The sequence below is a fragment of the Tamandua tetradactyla genome, chromosome 10, assembly GCF_023851605.1.
Source record: "Tamandua tetradactyla isolate mTamTet1 chromosome 10, mTamTet1.pri, whole genome shotgun sequence".
Taxonomy (NCBI): domain Eukaryota; kingdom Metazoa; phylum Chordata; class Mammalia; order Pilosa; family Myrmecophagidae; genus Tamandua; species Tamandua tetradactyla.
The window spans coordinates 13,269,459-13,289,088 of NC_135336.1; the positions used below are offsets into that span (position 1 = coordinate 13,269,459).

Below are 19,630 nucleotides of genomic sequence, written 5' to 3' on the forward strand. Positions count from 1 at the left end.
TTATTGTATAGTATAACACATATACAAAGCAAAGAAATAAAAAGGCAATAGTTTTCAAAGCACTCTTCAACAAGTGGTCATGGGACAGATCCCAGAGTTTGTCATGGGTTATTATATGATCCTCTCATATCTTTCCTTCTAACTGCTCCAGAATATAGGAGGCTAGAGGGCTTAAATACATTTTAATCATCACAATTGACTTTTTTTCCTTTTTTTGGTGAAAAATAGTATATGTACAAAAAAGCTATAAATTTAAAAGCACAGTACCACAATTAGTCGTAGAACATATTTCAGAGTTTGACATGGGTTACAATTTCACAATTTTAGGTTTTTACTTCTACCTGGTCTAAAATACTGGAGACTAAAAAATATATCAATTTAATGATTCAGCAATCATATTAATTTGTTAAATCCTATCTTCTCTGTATAACTCCACCATCACCTTTGATCTTTCCATCCCTCTCTTTAGGGGTGTTTCAGCTCTGGTGATTCTAAATTTTTCATATTGGAAGAGTCTGTCACTAATATGGGGTGGGGAGATGAAACTATTTGATGTTCTGGAGAGGCTGGGCTAGGTTTCAGGTCTTATCTGGGATTTAATAAAATTTATATCCAATTCTCCCCATCCTGTTTCTTTTCCATGTCCAAGATGGTATAATCCCATAAATAGGATGTCTTTATTTATGATAAATAATATCTGATGCGAGTTTGATCACAAAACAATATTGAAATGTCTACAAGAACCATGTTAACTTTCTGTCCTTTGTAGACCTCTTTAGTACCCTAGTAATTATAAATACAGCTCTGATCCCATTGCTTTTCTGCTATCAAAAACCTTCAGTGTTTCCCACTGTCTATGGAGTGAGCTCAAATTCTTTAGCCAGATATTCAAGGTCCACAAGCACCCCCTCCCATTACTAATGTCCTGTCAGTCAAAAACATACACTCTATTGCTTTCCTGCCTCCATATCTTTACCCGTTGTCACCTACCTACAAAGCCCTGCACTTCTATCTTATCTTCTTACAACTCCCACCTTCAGGCATTTGTATGAACAGACTAAACCAGTGGACCCAAAGCAGGTAGGATAAGGGGCTGGTTAGGAGCCACTGGTGTATAATTAAGGGTAATTTTAATCAATATACTACAGAAGAGAAAATGTTCTAAGTGTTTGACTGAAGCTTTATGTCTCATAGTAAGACATAGTAAAATCAACTCTTTTTTTTAATTTAATAATCAATTCAACAATTATTTATTGAGCACCAATATGCCAGACCATATTCTCAGTATTAGGGATAGGCAGTGACCATAGGAAGGGGTTTAAATTTTATTCTTTGCATGAGGATTTTGACAGCAGTGGTAGAGGATACTAGTCTTAATTAACTGATTTTCATAGACTATCAAAGTTAGAAAGACCCTAACAGATTCTCTGATTCAGTACCTACTCTCCCAATCTTTAAGCCCCAGAATCTGAGAGCTCAAGATGTGTCTCTTTCCCAGATCACACATCCAACCAGAGATAAAATCAGGCCAGGGATATACTTCTTTTGTTTCCTGCCTCAGAAAACACCCATTCACGCTGACAATGATGATAAAAGTGGCGAAGAGAATGAGGATAAAACACACATACCTTGTCAAAGCAGACAAGGTTTAATTGTCCACATACATTGATCCTCTGGGGGCTAATGCAGAAGATGCCTCTCTTCTTCAGCCTCCTCTGGGCGTAGATAATTCCTGTAGTCAGAGCAGCAGGGAGAGCAGGAGGGACTGCAATCGTGATGACATCCAAGGCTTTCTTCACCACCTCCTCAGGCAGCTCCTGGAAGGTAAAGTCGTTTTCTGGCGACTACAGACAAATTGATAATGACCATCTTTGTGCCTATGCTTTTTGTTTATTTCATTACATTAAATTCCTAGAAATAATACCAGTGGGTCAAAGGGGATGGACATGCTTATGGCTCTCAATATATATTGCCAAAAAGTACAAGAACAGATTTGTAACAATTCATACAGCACCCAGCAGTGAGCAATGTACAGTTTTACCATGACCTTGCCAACACTGGGTATCAGATATATTTAAAATTCCTCACTCAATAGCTATAAAATCCTACATTATTTAAATAAATGTAGTCTCAGGATGAAAATGACAAAGTAGCATAAGTAAAAGTTTGAAGAAGAGTATGCAAGAATAGAGCCATGTTGTAAAATCAATAAAGTGTCTTATCCCTCTGGATCTGATTGTATTATGGAACTTGGTGTTTATGTTGGTGAACTGGAAGTAAGTAAGTTGATTTTAGTGTTTGGCTTTGTTTTCCAGATTTGTAAACCAGGCCCTAGTTTAAGGTCAACATGTAGAGTATATATACGTGTAAGTATTGATGGACTCACTTTTCTAAAGTTCATATATATGGAGAGATATAGATATATACACACAAACATATATATATGAGTATATGTGTGTAGATAGATAGATAGACAGATAGACAGATAGATAGATAGATAGATAGATAGATAGATAGACAGACAGACAGATAGATAGATATGAGTATATGTATACAAGTATTAAAAAAACCAAGGCAGCTTACCCTACTGCGCACATAGACACACAGAGTGTAGATCATCCCAATGGTGGCTATCCCTACGAGGCACAGGAGGAACCTGATGGCATCCCTGTAGAGCTTAAAATTCATCGGCTTGGGGTAGAGAATGGATCTCACAAGGTCCCCTTTTGCAGTGTTGAATCCTAAGCAGCAAACACGCAAACCACACTCTCAGGATGACAAATCCTACAACTGCTCTGCTAAACTTCAACACTGCCTTTGTTTTTCTCTAGAGATATTTCAACAATGTTTAAACTCAAAAGCATCTGAAGGATAATTAGGAAACTACGCAAGCGCTACAATGCAAATATCTTCCCTGTCTCAGAGCTTATTAACCTCTGGCCTTTCTTCCCTCTTCTTCCAATCTGATTGCAACCCAGAGATAGAAAACACCAGAGCAGGTACAGAGCACAGATTTTCCAAACATAACTTTATTTTAAGGAAATGACTCATGAGCAATAAGAAACAAAGTTATTGAATTTGAATTAAATGGCCCAGTAAGGACTGATGAACTCACTTTTCTAATACTTTTCAGTTAAGTTTTCAGTTTCTAGACCTGCCTAGAAAGAACTGGGGATCTGGAGTGAGAATACCTGAACACCAGGTCCAACTCTGACAATTACTAACTGAATGATTTTTAAAAATTCACTTCAATTGTGTGGACCTCAGCCTATTCATTTTCAAAGTGAGGGCCATAGGCATCTTTGCTAAGCTGGTTCTACATGTAGAAACCATTTGTAAACCACAAAGCTCATAAATAATAATTAGTCTAAAGCTCATAAATAGTAATTAGTCATCAGTTTTATGACTACTACTGAAAGGCATGTGCTATAGTTCAATTGGCATGTGGTTTGCTATCTAAGACTATTCCTTACCTAATAAATTTAAGGCACCAAATAAATTGAACGCAACTATTTCATTTAAAACAACAGCACAAATGAGGAGATTCTAACCAGTCTGTAGTACCACCGCTCTCACGTTCCCAGAGCTAGCTCCCTTGGCCTGGATGACCTCCGTTCCGCAGAAGAGGATATGCCGTTTGTAATCCCCTTCACTCTGCATTTTCCAGGGCACGGAGCTATCCATCTTGGGCAATGGCATTTTAGTGACTGGAATACTTTCTCCTACAGAAAATAAGCATCACATTTTATGACGTCAGATGCATTCACTCATTTAAATCATGTAAGCACTTATTATTAATAATACAATAGACATTTGTTCTGCGCCTATTTTGTGGTGGGGCAATTTTAGATGTTGGGGATACAAGGATAGACACAGTCCTTGTTTTTAAGAGGTTTATATTTCAGAAGGGGAGACAGACATGCCAACAAGTAAGTATAATGCATATTATAAATACCATGAGTATTGGAAAATAAACTATACATGCCAAAATCAGTTGGAAATAACCATTTAGGAAACAGCAAGCTGTGCAGACTAAAATTAGGGGAATAAATGGACCATGAGAACTATGTGGGAGGCAAAGCAAGGGGAGCCCCAAAGGTACATGTTTAGACATTTAGACATCTTTCAGTAGGCAGTAGTGGCAGATGGAGTTGGTGGAGATATTTAACTGTTTTAATTGGAGAATAACCTCATATCTGTCTGTAGTACAGAGAATGAAGTGAAGTTTGGTGAAGTTGAAGGCTTCATGTCCAGTTTTTTGAGAAACCGTCACAATAGTCCCAGTTGGAGAGGATGAGGACTGAACTAGGGCAGTTAGCAGTAGGAGGAGAAGCAAAGTGTACTCAGCACAACCTCAGATTTTTATACTGGCAGTTTATAGGGACAGAGGAATTTTAAATTGCTTACTGGTCTCTGACTTAGGAGAATGAACAGAGAGTGACGTTTCAACATGGGATTGTAGGAGGAGAGAAAGAATTACCTGTGGTCACAGTGACTTGGAGGTACCTTTGGGAATGGCCATATATAGGTGTCTTACAGGTAGCCAGGCATTTATGTGAGGCTGGAGCTCAGAGGAGAGGCTTTGACTAGACAGATTTTGTCAGATTTCATGAGCTTTTAGGTGATAACTAAAGCCAGAGGAAGAGACAGGATGATTTAGGGATCGAGTATAGAGTAAGAAGAGGAAAGAGCAAGGACTTTCCCCTGAGCAATGCCAACAATGAAGGAGATGGATGAAGGGAAGCAGCAGAGTAAAGTGAATGAGTGTCATCGGTGGTGGAAGAACTTGGAAAGACCATTGTGTTGGAAAGTTAGGGAGAAGAAAATTTGAAGGAAGATGAGATGGTCAGAATAGTCAAATGAAGCAGGGAGATCAGTAGGAAAAATTTAAAGAAACTCCTGGGTTTGAAAATTGAAATATTGGTGACTTTTGCCAGCTCAATGAGAAGGACAGTTTTCAGTGGGTTGAAGCCCTAATAAAAGATGGTAAATGGAACGGTAACAGTGACTTTCACCTGGTCAAAGGAACAAAGCTTGGAAAGCCTTCCACTGGTCTTTGCAAAGTGGACAGTATAAAGCCAGAGATACATTCCAATAGACTGAGGCTACTTTCACGTGAAAAAACAGTACTTGGTAATTTCAAAAGTCCCAGCATTAAGGGATCTGTATGAATCCATGAGAAGTCAACCCACATTTGAAATGTGTGTTATTGTCTACATTTGTACTTCTTTGACCTTTCCAGTAAAAACGTATTTGGATTTTAGTAGGAACCACAGAACTTTAGTGTGTATTCCCAGGATCTTTCTATCTCTATAAAAGACTTTCTGACACTTCTTTATCTTACAGAAATTTCATCATCGTTATTATGTGAGTTAGAAATCCAAGCAATGTGATCTTAAGCAAGTCAGTTCCCTTCTGTAGATCTCAGTTTCCATATTTATTAAATGAGATGATCTCCTCCCAGGTCCATTATGTTACCTAAAAGTGTAATATGACTAATCCAAAATACTCAACATGTATTTTGAAAGCAGCAGATTTGCTAAATACTATATCATGGACTTCCTGAGCAGCTTTTCAACATTTTCAAGCCAGACTAGGAAGAACCTGGAGTTGATCAAATGGGTTTCACGATGTCCTTAATGGTTTCCAAATTCTCTAGGTTTATCTGAAGCCATACTTTATACAAAAATGCTAAACATAAAAGTCAAAGACAATTCTGAATAATCTAATGATCTCCACATTTTTTTAAGTAAAATGAATGGGTTCTAATAACACTTTATTTAAGAGAGAGAATTACCGAACACTCAAAAAGTTTAGATCGCATCAAATTTAACAAATAAAAAGTAGCTTTAATTTAAATGCTTAAATCCATGAAAAGCAGGATTATTCACTGAAGTCTGTGGGAATAGGAAGGTCTTGTTCTGACTGCCAAAGCCCAGTTCCATTTGCCCCCTGCTAATGCCCAGAGCAGCCCCACACTTCGCAGTGAGCCTCTGTCATTCAGGTAAAGGAGGAGATGGGACTGAAAGAGCAGGCAGATCTTTAAGCCATTCTGATAGATAGAACCATACCTGTCAGCATGCCTTCATCTACCACACAGCTGCCATCTATCAGAATAGCATCACATGGCATTTTCACTTTGTTCCCTGTCAAAATTAATAAATCTCCAGGTACCAGGAATCGTGATTCCAGCTCTTGGACTCCAGCTAAGAGTGTGAGGAGACATAAGTTGAGTCAGGTTTTTTTCCCACAAAACCACAATGCAACATCTATCCAAACTGGAAATCAATGAAAAAGGAAATGGATCACTAAAGCAAAGGATGATGTTACTCAACATTGATACAAAATCTAGAATCATAGGAGAAAGAGTGATAAGTTCAATTACATAAAAACAAAAAAAATGTTCATTTACCAAAAAAATGAGCACTGACAGAACAAATGACAATTCATAAAAACTCATTTGAAACAAATTAAAGACAATAAATTAATATTTCTAATAGAGTTTCTAAAAAAGAAAATAAATATATGTCTAGCAAATTTGCTCAAGATGTTAACAGATAGTTCACAAAGGAAAATGCAACTGTTTTTAACTGTTCAAGTTAATGACTTGAAAAGGAGCTCAGTCTTATTTATAATAAGAGAAGTGCAAATTCTTTCCTTTCCTCCTTCCTCCCTTCTTTTCTTCCCCATTTAGTGCCCAAAATATTCTGGGACTTCCAGTCTCTGGTCCAATATATAAAGAACTTAGAAGCTGTCACTTCTGTCTTTGCAAAAATTAAAAGCTGAACAAACTAAAAATCAACAATTTCCCTTAGATCCATCTGAGAATTGAGGCCACAAGGTAAATTACCACTCTTAAAATTAGAGAAACAGGGAGGTACAAAGAATCAAAACTTACTTGGAGTCAAAATCACAGATGGAGCCTGCAACTGGTAGGAACACTTAAACAGTAATTGACTAATTGTGGGGGACTGCACCTGGCCTGGCCTGATAGATAAAATCTCCTGAAGGCCCATGATTAGGGAAGCCCTCACACTTCTGAGTTTTACTTCTAGAAGTCCTAGGAAGTTCTTACTATAAGGATTGGAGAAAAATCCTCTTGTGCTTCTGGTGGGAAAAGGAAGAAAATAACCGTTTTGAAACATGCTCAGAGCATTCTGCTCTCCTGCACAAAAGCCTGGCATCAGGGGAAATTATTTTATCAGGTGTAACCAGTACGGGCTTTCCCAGAGCCTGATCAACACGGGAAAGAGAAAACACCAAACCTCAGTCTCCTGGCATTACTGGCTCAGCAAAAAGGGGTGGAATAGGAGTTCGGGGAAGATGGGGAATAAGATAGGTCAGGTTCACCTCTGTTCTGAGGAACTGCTAGAGAATTGATAGAAAAATGACCCGAACAGCAACTCCAGTGTGTAAGTGATGTGGGAGGGTCTTCTACACCACATAGGGAAGCCCTGGTTGCAAAAGCTGAAGACTTGAGACACAGAGAACCAGGGACTGTCCAGCTGGTGCCAACAGCCTAACGCAGAAGCCCAGAGCCCTCAGGAGTGTAAGGACAAGGGAGGTGGGACTAGGAAGTAAGCTAAGCCGCATTCCTTAAAGGCACTGCACCCATATGTGCAGCCCAGACACTTGAACCGGAACCCCCTGCCTCCCTACCATGCTCCAAGCAGCCCAATCCTGACACCCTCATCCACACATCCCCTCTCCACACCCCTGACCTGCACACATGCCCACACCTGCCCCCAGCCTGATTCACCTCTCCTGTGCCAGCGCGCATTTTCTCTCTGTCCTGCCCAAGACTGGTACCCAGAGTCTAGGCCACCAACGCCCTCCCCTCCCTGACCCCTGCAGGTGTTCACCTGCATACACAGGCCACACCTGCCCCCAGACCACATAATCGCACAACCCCACCCCCTGAGATCTGCCACACGCACATGAGCGTCCAGCACGCCCAGACCCACACACCTGCACGTCCTGCCCACCCCAGCACCTGTGCATCCATGTCCCATCCCCCAGGCCCCATACATGCACCTCTCCTACCCTCACCCCCCCCCCGATCTGCACAGGCAAGGGCTCACCTGTGCATCCGAGCCACACGTGCCCCCAGGCCACACAGATGAAATCCTGCCCTCCTGCCCCTAAGCTCTGCACACCCTCACACCAGGGCCCGGGCCACAGACCCACAATCACCAGGGACCTGCCACCCAGACCTGTGAACACACACAGCTGCATCCCGCCCACGTGGGCACCCATGTATTCGTGTACTGAGCTCTCGACCCCTGCACCCTGCCCCCCCACCCCACACACAAGCACACCCTTGCCCCACCCACCTACACAAGTGTCCCACTCCTACACCTGGAAGGTACTCATGTGCACATCTATGCCACACAGCCCCCACCCTGTGCAGGTGTGCACTTCTGCCCCAAACCCCCACCTCCCACACCCGTGCACCCGAGCAAGGGCTCTGCCCACCCCACAACACCTGCCCACAACCCACACCCCTCAACTAGCACGACCTGCCCCTGCACAAGCACGCATCTGCATCCTGGCCCCCCTGTGAAGCCATTTAAGCATTTTTGTAAAGAGCAATTACAGATGGCTAAAAAGCCGCAAAGAGATGCTCATTTTCATTGGCTGTAAGGGAAACGGAGATCAAGACTACAATGAGATACCACCTCATACCTATAATAATGGCTGCTGTTAAACAAACAAGAACTACAAAAGTTGGAGAGGATCTGGAGAAACTGGGACACTTACATACACTGGTGGGAATGTATAATGGTACAGCTGCTATGGAAGACAGTATGGCAGGTCCTCAGAAAACTAATATCGAGTTGTCCTATGACTTGGCAATAGCACTACTTGTTATTATATTCAGAAGAGCTGAAAGCAGTGACACAAACAGACATTTGCACACCGATGTTCAAAGCAGCATTATTCATAATCACCAAAAGGTGGAAGCAGTCTAAGTGCCCATCAACAGACGAGTGGATTAATAAAATGTGGTATATACATACAATGGAATATTATGCAGCAGTAAGAGTAAATGACATCCTGAAGCACATGACAAGATGGATGAGCCTTGAGGACATAATGCTGAGTGAAATAAGCCAGAACCAAAAAGACAGATACTGTATGATTCAACATTTATGATCATGCTAAAGGTAAAGTCAGAGGCTCATACATGGAAGCTAGAGATGGGTGAATGGTTAGCTAATGAGATTGAACTTAAATGTAAGGGAACAGATGAAAGTAAAGGTGATTCACTGGTGGGTCCACAAGTAGTTTTACCATACTGAAGGTGAACATGATTGAGAGGGTTGTATAGACCCATGTGCCCCTCTGATTTACACTTCAAATATAAATAAGTTCTTTCATGAACTATTTCAAAGGCATGAATTTCATACAAAAGTGTATAATTTGGGGGTATGGGTAAACTGCTATTGCATGCTATATTATATGTGAACAGGTAAACATCAATAATATCACAGCAATGCAAAGGTAAATAATGGGGCAGAGGATGAAAGTTAAGTGGAGGCCTGGATTTTCTATTTGTGGATGGTGTGCTTCTCTTGGAAAAAATGAAATTATCTAAAATGCAGAGGATTCAAATGACTTTGGACATTATACATGATGCCCAATGGATGGAAGTGGCTGAAGGATGCACTGGCTGAGAAGTAGAATGGTGAGCAATGGCGGATACTTATGATTGAATATTGTGCTGCTCCAAAAAGGAACGAAGTTGTGAGGTATGCAACGTTGTAAATAAACCTATGGGACATTTGGTGAGGCAAAAAGTATCTCATTTAGAAGATACTTACAAGAAAATTGGGGCCTGGATTGTAAACTCTTAAAAAAAAAAAAAAGTTATTTCTGGAATTTGAGAGGCTGTTTATATATGTATAACCTGGTATTTAGAGATAAGAATGAAGCCTTTCAAATTGGAATTAAAGTAATTCAGAATACAGGGGTAAGGAAGACATTCTCTGCATTTTAGAACTTTACCTACTTTATGAGACCAAAGGAAGAAAGGTTTATTTTATCTAAATATTGTGCAGAACATAATCTAACTTACCCTTTTTGGATAGATCACTTAACAACCCAAACACAGGGAGCCCAGAATAAGAATGAGGGCCTTTAATCCTGTATAGCTTAATGTAATGCCTGGATACATTCCAGAGTATATTAAGCAGATAATCAGAAATATTGGCAAGTCCCTGGAGGGATGGGAGAAAAAATATGGAACTATTCAATGTTACCACCAGGGAAAACCCTGATACTGTGTCAAACATTAGGGACACCCAAATCAATAGGCCAGGCCCTTGATTTTGAGGCTTGCTCTTGTGAAGCTTATTTATGTAGCAGAGAAGCTGAGCCTTCCATAGGTATGCCAAAGAGTTACTTCTGGAGTAGCTTTTTTGTTACTCAATGTGGCCTCTCTCTCTCTCTAAGCCCAACTCTGCAAATGAAATCATTGGCCCACTACAATGTGGGATTTGACATCCACAGGTGAAAATCTCCCTGGCAGCATGGGATTTGACCCCATGGATGAACCTGGCCCTGGCACCATGGAATCGACAATGCCATCCTGACCAAAAGGGGGAAAAGAAGTCTAACAAATCAGATATCTGTAGTGGTGAGAGTTCAAATAGCATCGAGGCCACTCTTGCACAAGCTTCAGTTAGATATTGCTAGCTATTATAACTTGCCAAACCCCAACCAAAACTATTCCTGCCAACCCTAAAGAACGCCTAGGGCATTATATAAGATTCTATAAAGTTTCCATGAACTAGGGTTACTTTCCAGAGGCCTACAACCTCCAGAGGGTCCCTAGACAGATGGGTCCTGAAATGCAGAGGGTCCAGCCTCTCCAGAACATCAACTAGTTCCATCCCTCTACCCCATATTATTGAGAGCCCCTTCCAACATGGAAAAGTTGGAATAGGCATAGTCCAAATACTCCTAAAGAGTAGGAGAAAGATCAGGGGTGATAGTGGAGTTATAAAGAGAAGGCAGAGTTTAAAAAATGAGTATGATTGCTGAATCATTAAATTAATTTCTTTTAGTCCCCAGTGTCTTGGAGCAGCCAGTAGTAAAAACCTAGAACCGTGGAATTATGACCCATGCCAAACTCTGAAATCTGTTCTACAACTAATTGTTGCTATATGCTTTGAAATTTATTGCTTTTTTGCCTATATGTTACTTATCACAAAAAAGAAAGAAAAAGTTGATTGAGATGATAAATGCACAGCTGTATGATGATCTTATGAATCACTGACTGTACACTTTGGATGATTGCATGGTATGTGAAAATACAATATACATCAATAAAATTGCATTAAAAATTTTTAAAAAGGTGGTAGAATAATTACATGGAATCTTGAATAGGGTATGAGAACTTGTTGGTTTATACAGGTTGGTGTGGTGCCCTGAAATATCCCAGAGTAATTTGGGCAGGGAATAAAAGAATGTTTGCAAAGTTTCTGGGGAGAAAGGAGTAAATATTCAGCTTCCCCATCTGGCAAATTCCTGCTATTCTCACAAGCAGTGGGACAACCAATTCAATAGGATGAGCCCTCAATCTTGGGGTTCATCCCTAGGACGCTTATTCCTACAGGGAAGAAGCTGAGCCTACTGATAATTATGCCTAAGAGTCATCCCCAGAGAACCTCTTTTGTTTTGCAGATGTGGACTCTCTCTCTAAGCCAACTTAGCAGGTGAACTCACTGCCCTCCCCACCTACATGCAACATGACTCACAGGGGTATAAATCTCCCTGGCAATGTGAAACCTAACTTCTAGGGATAAGCTGGGAGCTGAGAATTGAGAAAGCATTCTTGACCTAAAGGGGGAAGAGAAAAATGAGACAAGATAAAGTTTCAGTGGCTGAGAAATTTCAAAGGGATTTGAGAGATTACCATGGAGGTTATTCTTACACATTATATAGATATCCCATTTTAGTTTATGGTATATTGGAGTGGCGAGAGGGAAGTACCTGAAACTATTGAACTGTGTTCCAGTAGCCTTGATTCTTGAAACTATATATATAAAACTATGTAACTTTTACACAATGTAAATTGTGATTGTGAAAACCTTGTGTCTGATGTTCCTTTCATTTACAATATGGACAGCTGAGTGAAAAAATAAGGATGAAAATAAATAAATAATATGGGGGATAAAGGGTAACAAACTGGACAGATTGAAATACTGGTGGTCAATGAGAAGGAGGGGGTAAGTGGTATGGGATGTATGAGATTTTTCTTTTTTCTTTTTAATTCTGTCTCTGGAATTATGCTAATGTTCTGAAAATGATCATGGTGATGAATACACAACTATGTGATGATATTATGAGCCACTGATTGTATATTAGGGTTGGTCTGCAAGTGTGTGAAGATTTCTCAATAAAAATATATTTTTTTAAAGTGTGGAAAAATGAAAAGCACTTGTGAATATCACAGCACAGGCACACGCTCGTTAAGAGGCTAAGATCTAATCATAGGATAATTCAGCTCTTCTACTCTCTCCACATTTTACCACCTCATCAATAGGGCTCCTGGATAATAATAGTGTACTACAATAGCAAAAACCACAAGGCCAGACACTATTTAAGAAAGAGCCTCTAGGGAAACCCAAAGGCAACAGAGAAGACAAAAACAATGACACCAGGGAAAATTTTATCCTATGACACCTACAGCTCTAGAAGACAGTAAACACACTTCACTCCTAGCAAGATAAACATAAGACTGCACACTAATGGCCTGCTTAGCTCAGTTCATTTTGCCCAATATACTATGTCCAATATTTAACAAAAAATTCATAGTTTGTTAAAAGGCAAAAAAAAAAATTTGGAAAAATAAAGTATACATCAAACCATACTCAGATATGGCAGAGATCTTGGAAATATCAGACCACAAATTTAAAATAACTATGATTAATATGTTAAGTGTTTTAATGGAAAAAGAAGATAACCTTCAGTAATAGATAGATGGTAAGGTAAACAGATAGATGGAAGCTATAAGAAATAATCAAAAGGAAAGGAAATTAAAAAGTGTGGCAGAAATGAAAGAAATGAAAAATGCCTTTTGATAGGCATATTAGTAGAATGGACTTGGCTAAGGAAATAATCAGTGGGCTTGAAGATATGTCAATAGAAACTTGGAAAAACAAAGAAAAAAACAAACAGAATATCCGATCACTGTGGGACAATGGCAAAAATAGCTATAATATTTGTGTAATGGGAATACCAGAAAGAGGAGAAAGAGAAAAGAAACAAAATAGGTATTTGAAATAATAGTGGCTGCAAATTTTCCAAAATTAATAACTGGCACCAAAGCCCAAATCCAGGAAGCTCGGAGACCATCAGGCAGGATAAATACCAATAAAACCTACATCGAGGCACACGATATGGAAATGGCAGAAGATCAAAAACAGAGAGATTTTTGAAAGCCAGAGGAAAAACATGGCCCTACAGAGGATCAATGATAAGAATCATCATAAGAGCGATAGCCCATGAGACTTCTCTCCAGAAACCATGGAAACAAGAAGACAGTGGAGTGAAATAGTCAGTGTTGAAAGAAAATACCACCAACCTCAAATTTTGTATTCAATCAATTGTACTTCAGACAAAAAAAAATTTAGGGAATTTGTTACCAGTAGACTTGTCTTTCAAGAAATGTTAAAAGGAGTTCTTTAGAGAGAAGTTAAAGTATATAGGTTGAATTTAGGGTTTACATAAAGAAAGGAAAGTCATCAGTGAAAGAATAAATAATGGAAAAATAAAATAGTTTTCTTATTCTTAATTGATTTAACAGATAACAGTACAAAATAATGATAGCAATGTCTTGGGTGAATATAGTTCATGGATAAGTGAAATGAATACATGCAATAAGAGATGGTAAGGCAGAATTAGGAATATTCAGTTTTAAGGTACCTGCACTACTCATGAAGGGTTATATTATTTGAAAGTGGACCTAGATTAGTTGTAAATGTATACTGACAACTCTAAGACAACCACTAAAACTATTAAAAAGAAGTATAATTGATATGCTAAGCGAGGAAAGAAAATGGGATAAAAAAAGTGTTAAATTAAAATCAGAGAAGCTCCTGGACCATGCACCCAAGAAGGCAAGAAAGAGTGGAAGACACAAAAATAAAGGCATAAATAGAATCCAGTAACAAATATAATAGATATTAATCCAATTACTTCAATAATCACTTTAAATGTGAATGGTCTATATAAATTAAAAGAGACCCCCAAAGTGGATTTAAAACCCCAAGACAACTATATGTAGTCAACAAAAAAACTCACATTTAATATAAAGACACAGAGAGATTAAAAAGGAACAGAGAACGATATACCATACTAAAACTAATCAAAAGATCGAAAGAAAGCTGGAATAGCTGTGTTAATTTCAGGTCAAATAGATTTCCAAGAAAGAAAAATTATCAGGGATAAAAGGGGTATTAAATAATGATAAAGAGGACAATTCTCCAAGAAAACATAGCAATTGCAAGTATATATATATACATATATATATGCCTAACAATAGACCATCAAAACATGTAGGGCAAAAAATGAAAGCACTACAAGAAGAAATAGACAAATCTACTTTTGCAGTTGGCAACCTCGACACTCCTCTATCAGTAATTCATAGTTACAATACGCAGCAAAACAGTAAGGATAGAATTGAACTTTACCACACCATCAAGCAACTGGATACACTTACACTTGACATTTATAGAATACTTTATCCATCAACAGTAGAGTACACATTCTTCTCAAGCACACAAGGAACATTTACAAGATAGATCACATCTTGGGCCATAAAACTCATCTTAACAAATGTAAAATAATATACAACATGCTCTTAGACTACACTGGCATTAAATTAGAAGTCAATGCCAAAATATTTGGAAATTAAATAACTGAGTAAGATATGGGTCAGAGAAGAAGTTTCAAGAGAAATTTAAAAAATATTTTGAACTAAATGACAATGAAATACAATTCATGAAAATGTGTGGGATGCAGCTAAAACAGTGCTCAGAGGGAAATTTAGAGTATTGAATGCATTAGAAAAGAAGAAAGATAAAAAATAAATTAATCTAAGCTCCTACCTTAGGAAAATAGAAAAAGAAGAGCAAATTTGATCCACTGTAAACATAAGAAAAGAAATAATAAAAATAAGAGAAAATTCAATGAAATTGAAAACAGGAAATTAATAGAGTCTAATTTTTTTGACAGGCCAATAAATAAACATAAGAAATGATGATATTAGCTATGAAATTGAAAACAGGAAATCAGAGAAAAAGTCAATGACAATAAAAGCTGTTTTTTTGAAACCCCAATAAAATTGATATTTCTAGCTGAGGTAAACGAGGAGAGAAGACACAAATTATTACTAACAGAAATGAAAGAGGGGCTGTAACCACTGGTATCATGGACATTAAAAGCATAGTAATGACAAAGCTACATTAATTAAAATAGTGTGTACTGGCACAAGGATAGACATATAGACCAATGGAATCAAACTGAATGTTCAGAAATAATAAACCCTAATATCTATGGCCAATTGATTTTGGACAAGGATGCCAAATCCACTCAATGAGGAAAGAACAATCTCTTCAAGAAGTGGTTCTGGCAAAACTGAAAATCCATATGCAAAAGAATGAAGGTGGGTCTTTATGTCACACCATATACAAAATTAACTCAAAATGGATCAAAGACTTAAACACAAAAACCAAACTATGAAATTCTATGAAGAAAACATAGGGAAACATCTTCCGAATTTTATGTTAGGCAATGATTTCTTAGACCTTCACTGAAATCATGGGCAACAAAAGAAAAAAATCAGTAAGTAACATTATCAAACTTCACTAAACTTTGTAGATCAAAGGACTTTATCATGAAAGTTAAAAGACAGCTTAATGAGGAAATATTTGGAAACCATATATCTGATAAGGGGTTAACATGCAGAATACAGAAATCCTACAACTCAACAACAAAAAGATAAGCATAACAATTAAGAAATGGGCAATAGACATATCTCCAAAGAAGATATACAAGTGGCCAATAAACACATGAAAAGATGCTTAACATCATTAGCCATTAGGGAAATGCAAATCAAAACCACAATGAGGTACCATTCCACATTCATAGAATGGGAACTACTTAAAAAAGAGAAAATTGCAAGTGTTGGAAAAGATGGAGCAATAGGAACACATTCCTCGTTGGTGAGAATGTAAAATGATGCAACCACTGTGGAAAATTGTTTGGCAGTTCCTCAGAAGGTTAAGCATAGATTGCCATATTACCCAGGAATCCAATTCTAGATATATACCCCAAAGAATTGAAAGCAAGGACTCAAACAGGTATTTGCGCATCCAGGTTCATAGTAGCATTATTCACAACTGCCAAAAGATGGAAGCAATCCAAATATCTATCAATGTATGAATGGATAAACAAAATGTAGTGTATACATACAATGGAATATTATTCAGCTATTAAAATGAATGAAGTTCTGAAACATGCTGCAATATGGATGAACCTTGGAGACATCATTTTGAATGAAATAAGCCAGACACAAGAGGATGACTATTGTATGATGTCATTGATATGAAATAATTCAAATATACAAGTTCATAAAAGTTCCCAGGGGCCAGGGTGTGGGTGAGGAATGGGGATTTAATGTATAATTTGTACAGAGTCTATGTTTGAAGTGAAAGAGAAGTTATGGTAATGGATGATAGTGATGATAGCATAACATTGTGAATGTAATTTACACCGCTGAATTGTACATTCAAAAGTGGTTAAAATGGGCAATTTTAGGTTGCATATATGTTTCTAGAACTGAAAAATGAACCAAAACATAGACCTAGACAACACAGAAAGTGAAGTCTAATGTAAACTATGGGCTATAGTTAATAGTATAATCATAATAATGCTGTTTCATCCATTGTAACAAAGTTAGCACACAAAACATGAATAATAAGGAAAGCTGTGGGTGTGAGTGGGTAGGGATGGTAGACTTTCTGTGTGGTATTTCTGTAAACCCACAACTGCTCTAATTAAAAAAAGATAATAAAGAAATATTATGAACAAATTTTATACTTAAATCAAATGGACATATTCTATCAAAATTTTCATAAGGAGATGTAAATAATCTGAATAGGCCCATATCTATTTTAAAAATTGAATAAACAATTAAGAAGTTTCCAAAACAGAAAACACCAGTACAAATTGTTGCATCAATATCAAACACTTAAACAAGAAAGGATACCAATTCTCTACAATCTCTTACAGAAAATGGAAGGAATATTTTCTAACTCATCCTATAAGTCTGGAATAACCTTAACAGCAGAACAAGACAAAGAAAGGAAAGTCCCAGACTAATATCTGTCATGAACCTAGATGCAATAATCCTCAAAAAAAAATTAACAAATTGAATCCAGCAATGTATAAAAATAATAATATACAACTGAGTCAATTTATTCTAGATATGGAAGGCTTGTTCAACATTCAAAAGTCAATTAATGTAATCTAACACATCAGCAGCTGAAGAAGAAAAATCATATGAATATATAAATAGATGCAGAAAAAGTATGTGACAAAATCCAACACTCATAAAAAAGAGAAAAACCCTCAACAAACTCAGAATATGGGGAAATTTCCTCAATTTGGTAAAAAACATCTACAAAAACATACAACCAACATCATACTTATAGTGAAAACTACACACTATCCCCTGATATCAAGAACAAGACAAGGATGACCCTTCTCATCACTCCTTTTCAACATCATATTGGAAGTCCATGCCATTGCAACAAGAAAAGGAAATGAAAGGTATTCAGAATGGAAAGGAAGAAATAAAAAGGATTTGCAGATGATATGGTTGTCTAAGTAGAAAATCAAAGAATTAACAAAAACTCCTGGAATTAATAAACAGTTATAGAAAAATTTTAAGAGACAAGATTAATAAACAAAACTCAAATGCTTTCCTATATACCAGCAATGAACAATTGGAATTTGAAATTAAAAGCCCAACACCAGAGCTAATTGGACAGTAGGTATCCACGTAAGGGACAGGACAAGTTGGGGGGGGGTGGCAGTGGTGGTAGACTGCGGAAGGGCATTGGACATTGGAAGGATAGAAGAGTGTTTACATAGCCTAACAGGATGTCAGAGTCCAAGCACAGTGAGAAGGGCTCCCATGGTGCAGTGTCCTGGTGTGAGATATTGGAGTCTGAGCAAGGTAAAAAAGGTATTCAAGAAGGTCTACAGCAGTGACCCACTATAAAGTGTCAAATCTCAAGCAGGGTGAGAAGAGTGTTTACATGGTATTGGGGCAGAGAATGGTTACATCCAGGCACGACTGATACAATAAGTGTATATACTTAAGTTTACAAATGTAGAAAGAGGTACACCTAGAATGAATATGTGATACTGGATTATAATTGGAGGTATCAAGGTAAACTGATGGTTTGAGGAAGAGAGAAAAATAAAGAAAGTGTGTGTGGGGGGAATAATATAGATGTAAACATGCATTTATATATGAATACATACATATTTAACATGTGTGCTTGCATGTTAATGCAGATGTTCCCTAGTTCTGTCTACTGAAATGGCCTGGAAGCAGTGAGAACCCAGTAGGAATGAGTAAATTCATTGCCCAAATCTTTGTTTCTAAATTCCATTACCCTCAAAAAAGAACCAAGTTTCCTTAAAGAAATGGTTATTACAAGTCTGGGTGGTGGGGAGTGGGCAGGGGGAGGGAATTGCTAAACTAGAATCTCTTCCTTACAAGAAGTAAGGACGTGTTCAAATCCTCAAAGAATGATGGGACATGTCAGAAAGATTGAAACCAGCTTAAAGGGCTCCCTCCGCCCATATTGGAACAATTTGTATATGATAGTAATGAACAATAATCACCGAATCAAATAAGAATCCATGAGCCTGTAATGATATACATAAATGAATAAATAAATGGGAAGAAAACAAAGTCTTTCCTTACAGTAAAATGTCAACTAATTAATGTAGAAGGAAAGATGGAATTAGAAAACCAGTACTTGGCAACTATCAGAGTAAAATTGATTTTGCCAAGAAACATCAAGGCACACTAAACCTAGCAGATGAGAATTTGATAAAAATGATGTATTTAACAGTCTCTCTCAACAAAATAATTATTAACTACAAATGGGAGAAGAGTAAATTGACAGAGAAACCAGGAAGACACCATTTTAATTAATCTAAGTTGACATCCCCAGTAATAGGACAAAGTGAAAATATCTACTGGGAGGATGCAATAAGAACACAGAAATCACTTCAGTGATATCCCAGACCAAAGTGAATGATCTGAACTTAACCATGAGGAAAATCAGGCAATTCTAAATTGAGGGGTGTTTTACAAAATTACAGAGTTAAAAGTCAAGGTCCTGAGGGGGTGCAAGGGTGGTTCAGTGATGGAATTCTCGCCTGCCATGAGGGAGACCCGGGTTCAATTCTCAGCCCATGCACTTGTCAAACAAACAAGTAAAGAAACCACCAAATACAAAACAAACAAAAATTCAACAAATGGTGCTGCAATAATGGGATACTCATGTGGAAAAAAAGAATGAAATGTGACCCCATCATA

The 19,630-nt window shown here is 37.8% G+C and overlaps 1 protein-coding gene across 5 annotated transcripts in view; it reads right to left on the reverse strand.

Moving 5' to 3' along the window:
• Window positions 1–19,630, reverse strand: part of ATP13A4 (ATPase 13A4) — a 143,699-nt gene that overhangs the window by 46,998 nt on the left and 77,071 nt on the right. For all 5 annotated transcript variants that reach the window (XM_077117894.1, XM_077117896.1, XM_077117897.1 and 2 more), the window contains 4 exons: window positions 6,072–6,206; window positions 3,552–3,722; window positions 2,584–2,741; window positions 1,629–1,817 (listed from right to left, as the gene is read on the reverse strand). In XM_077117894.1, coding sequence (XP_076974009.1) covers window positions 1,629–1,817; window positions 2,584–2,741; window positions 3,552–3,722; window positions 6,072–6,206 — 653 coding nt within the window. The remainder of the gene's footprint in view (window positions 1–1,628; window positions 1,818–2,583; window positions 2,742–3,551; window positions 3,723–6,071; window positions 6,207–19,630) is intronic.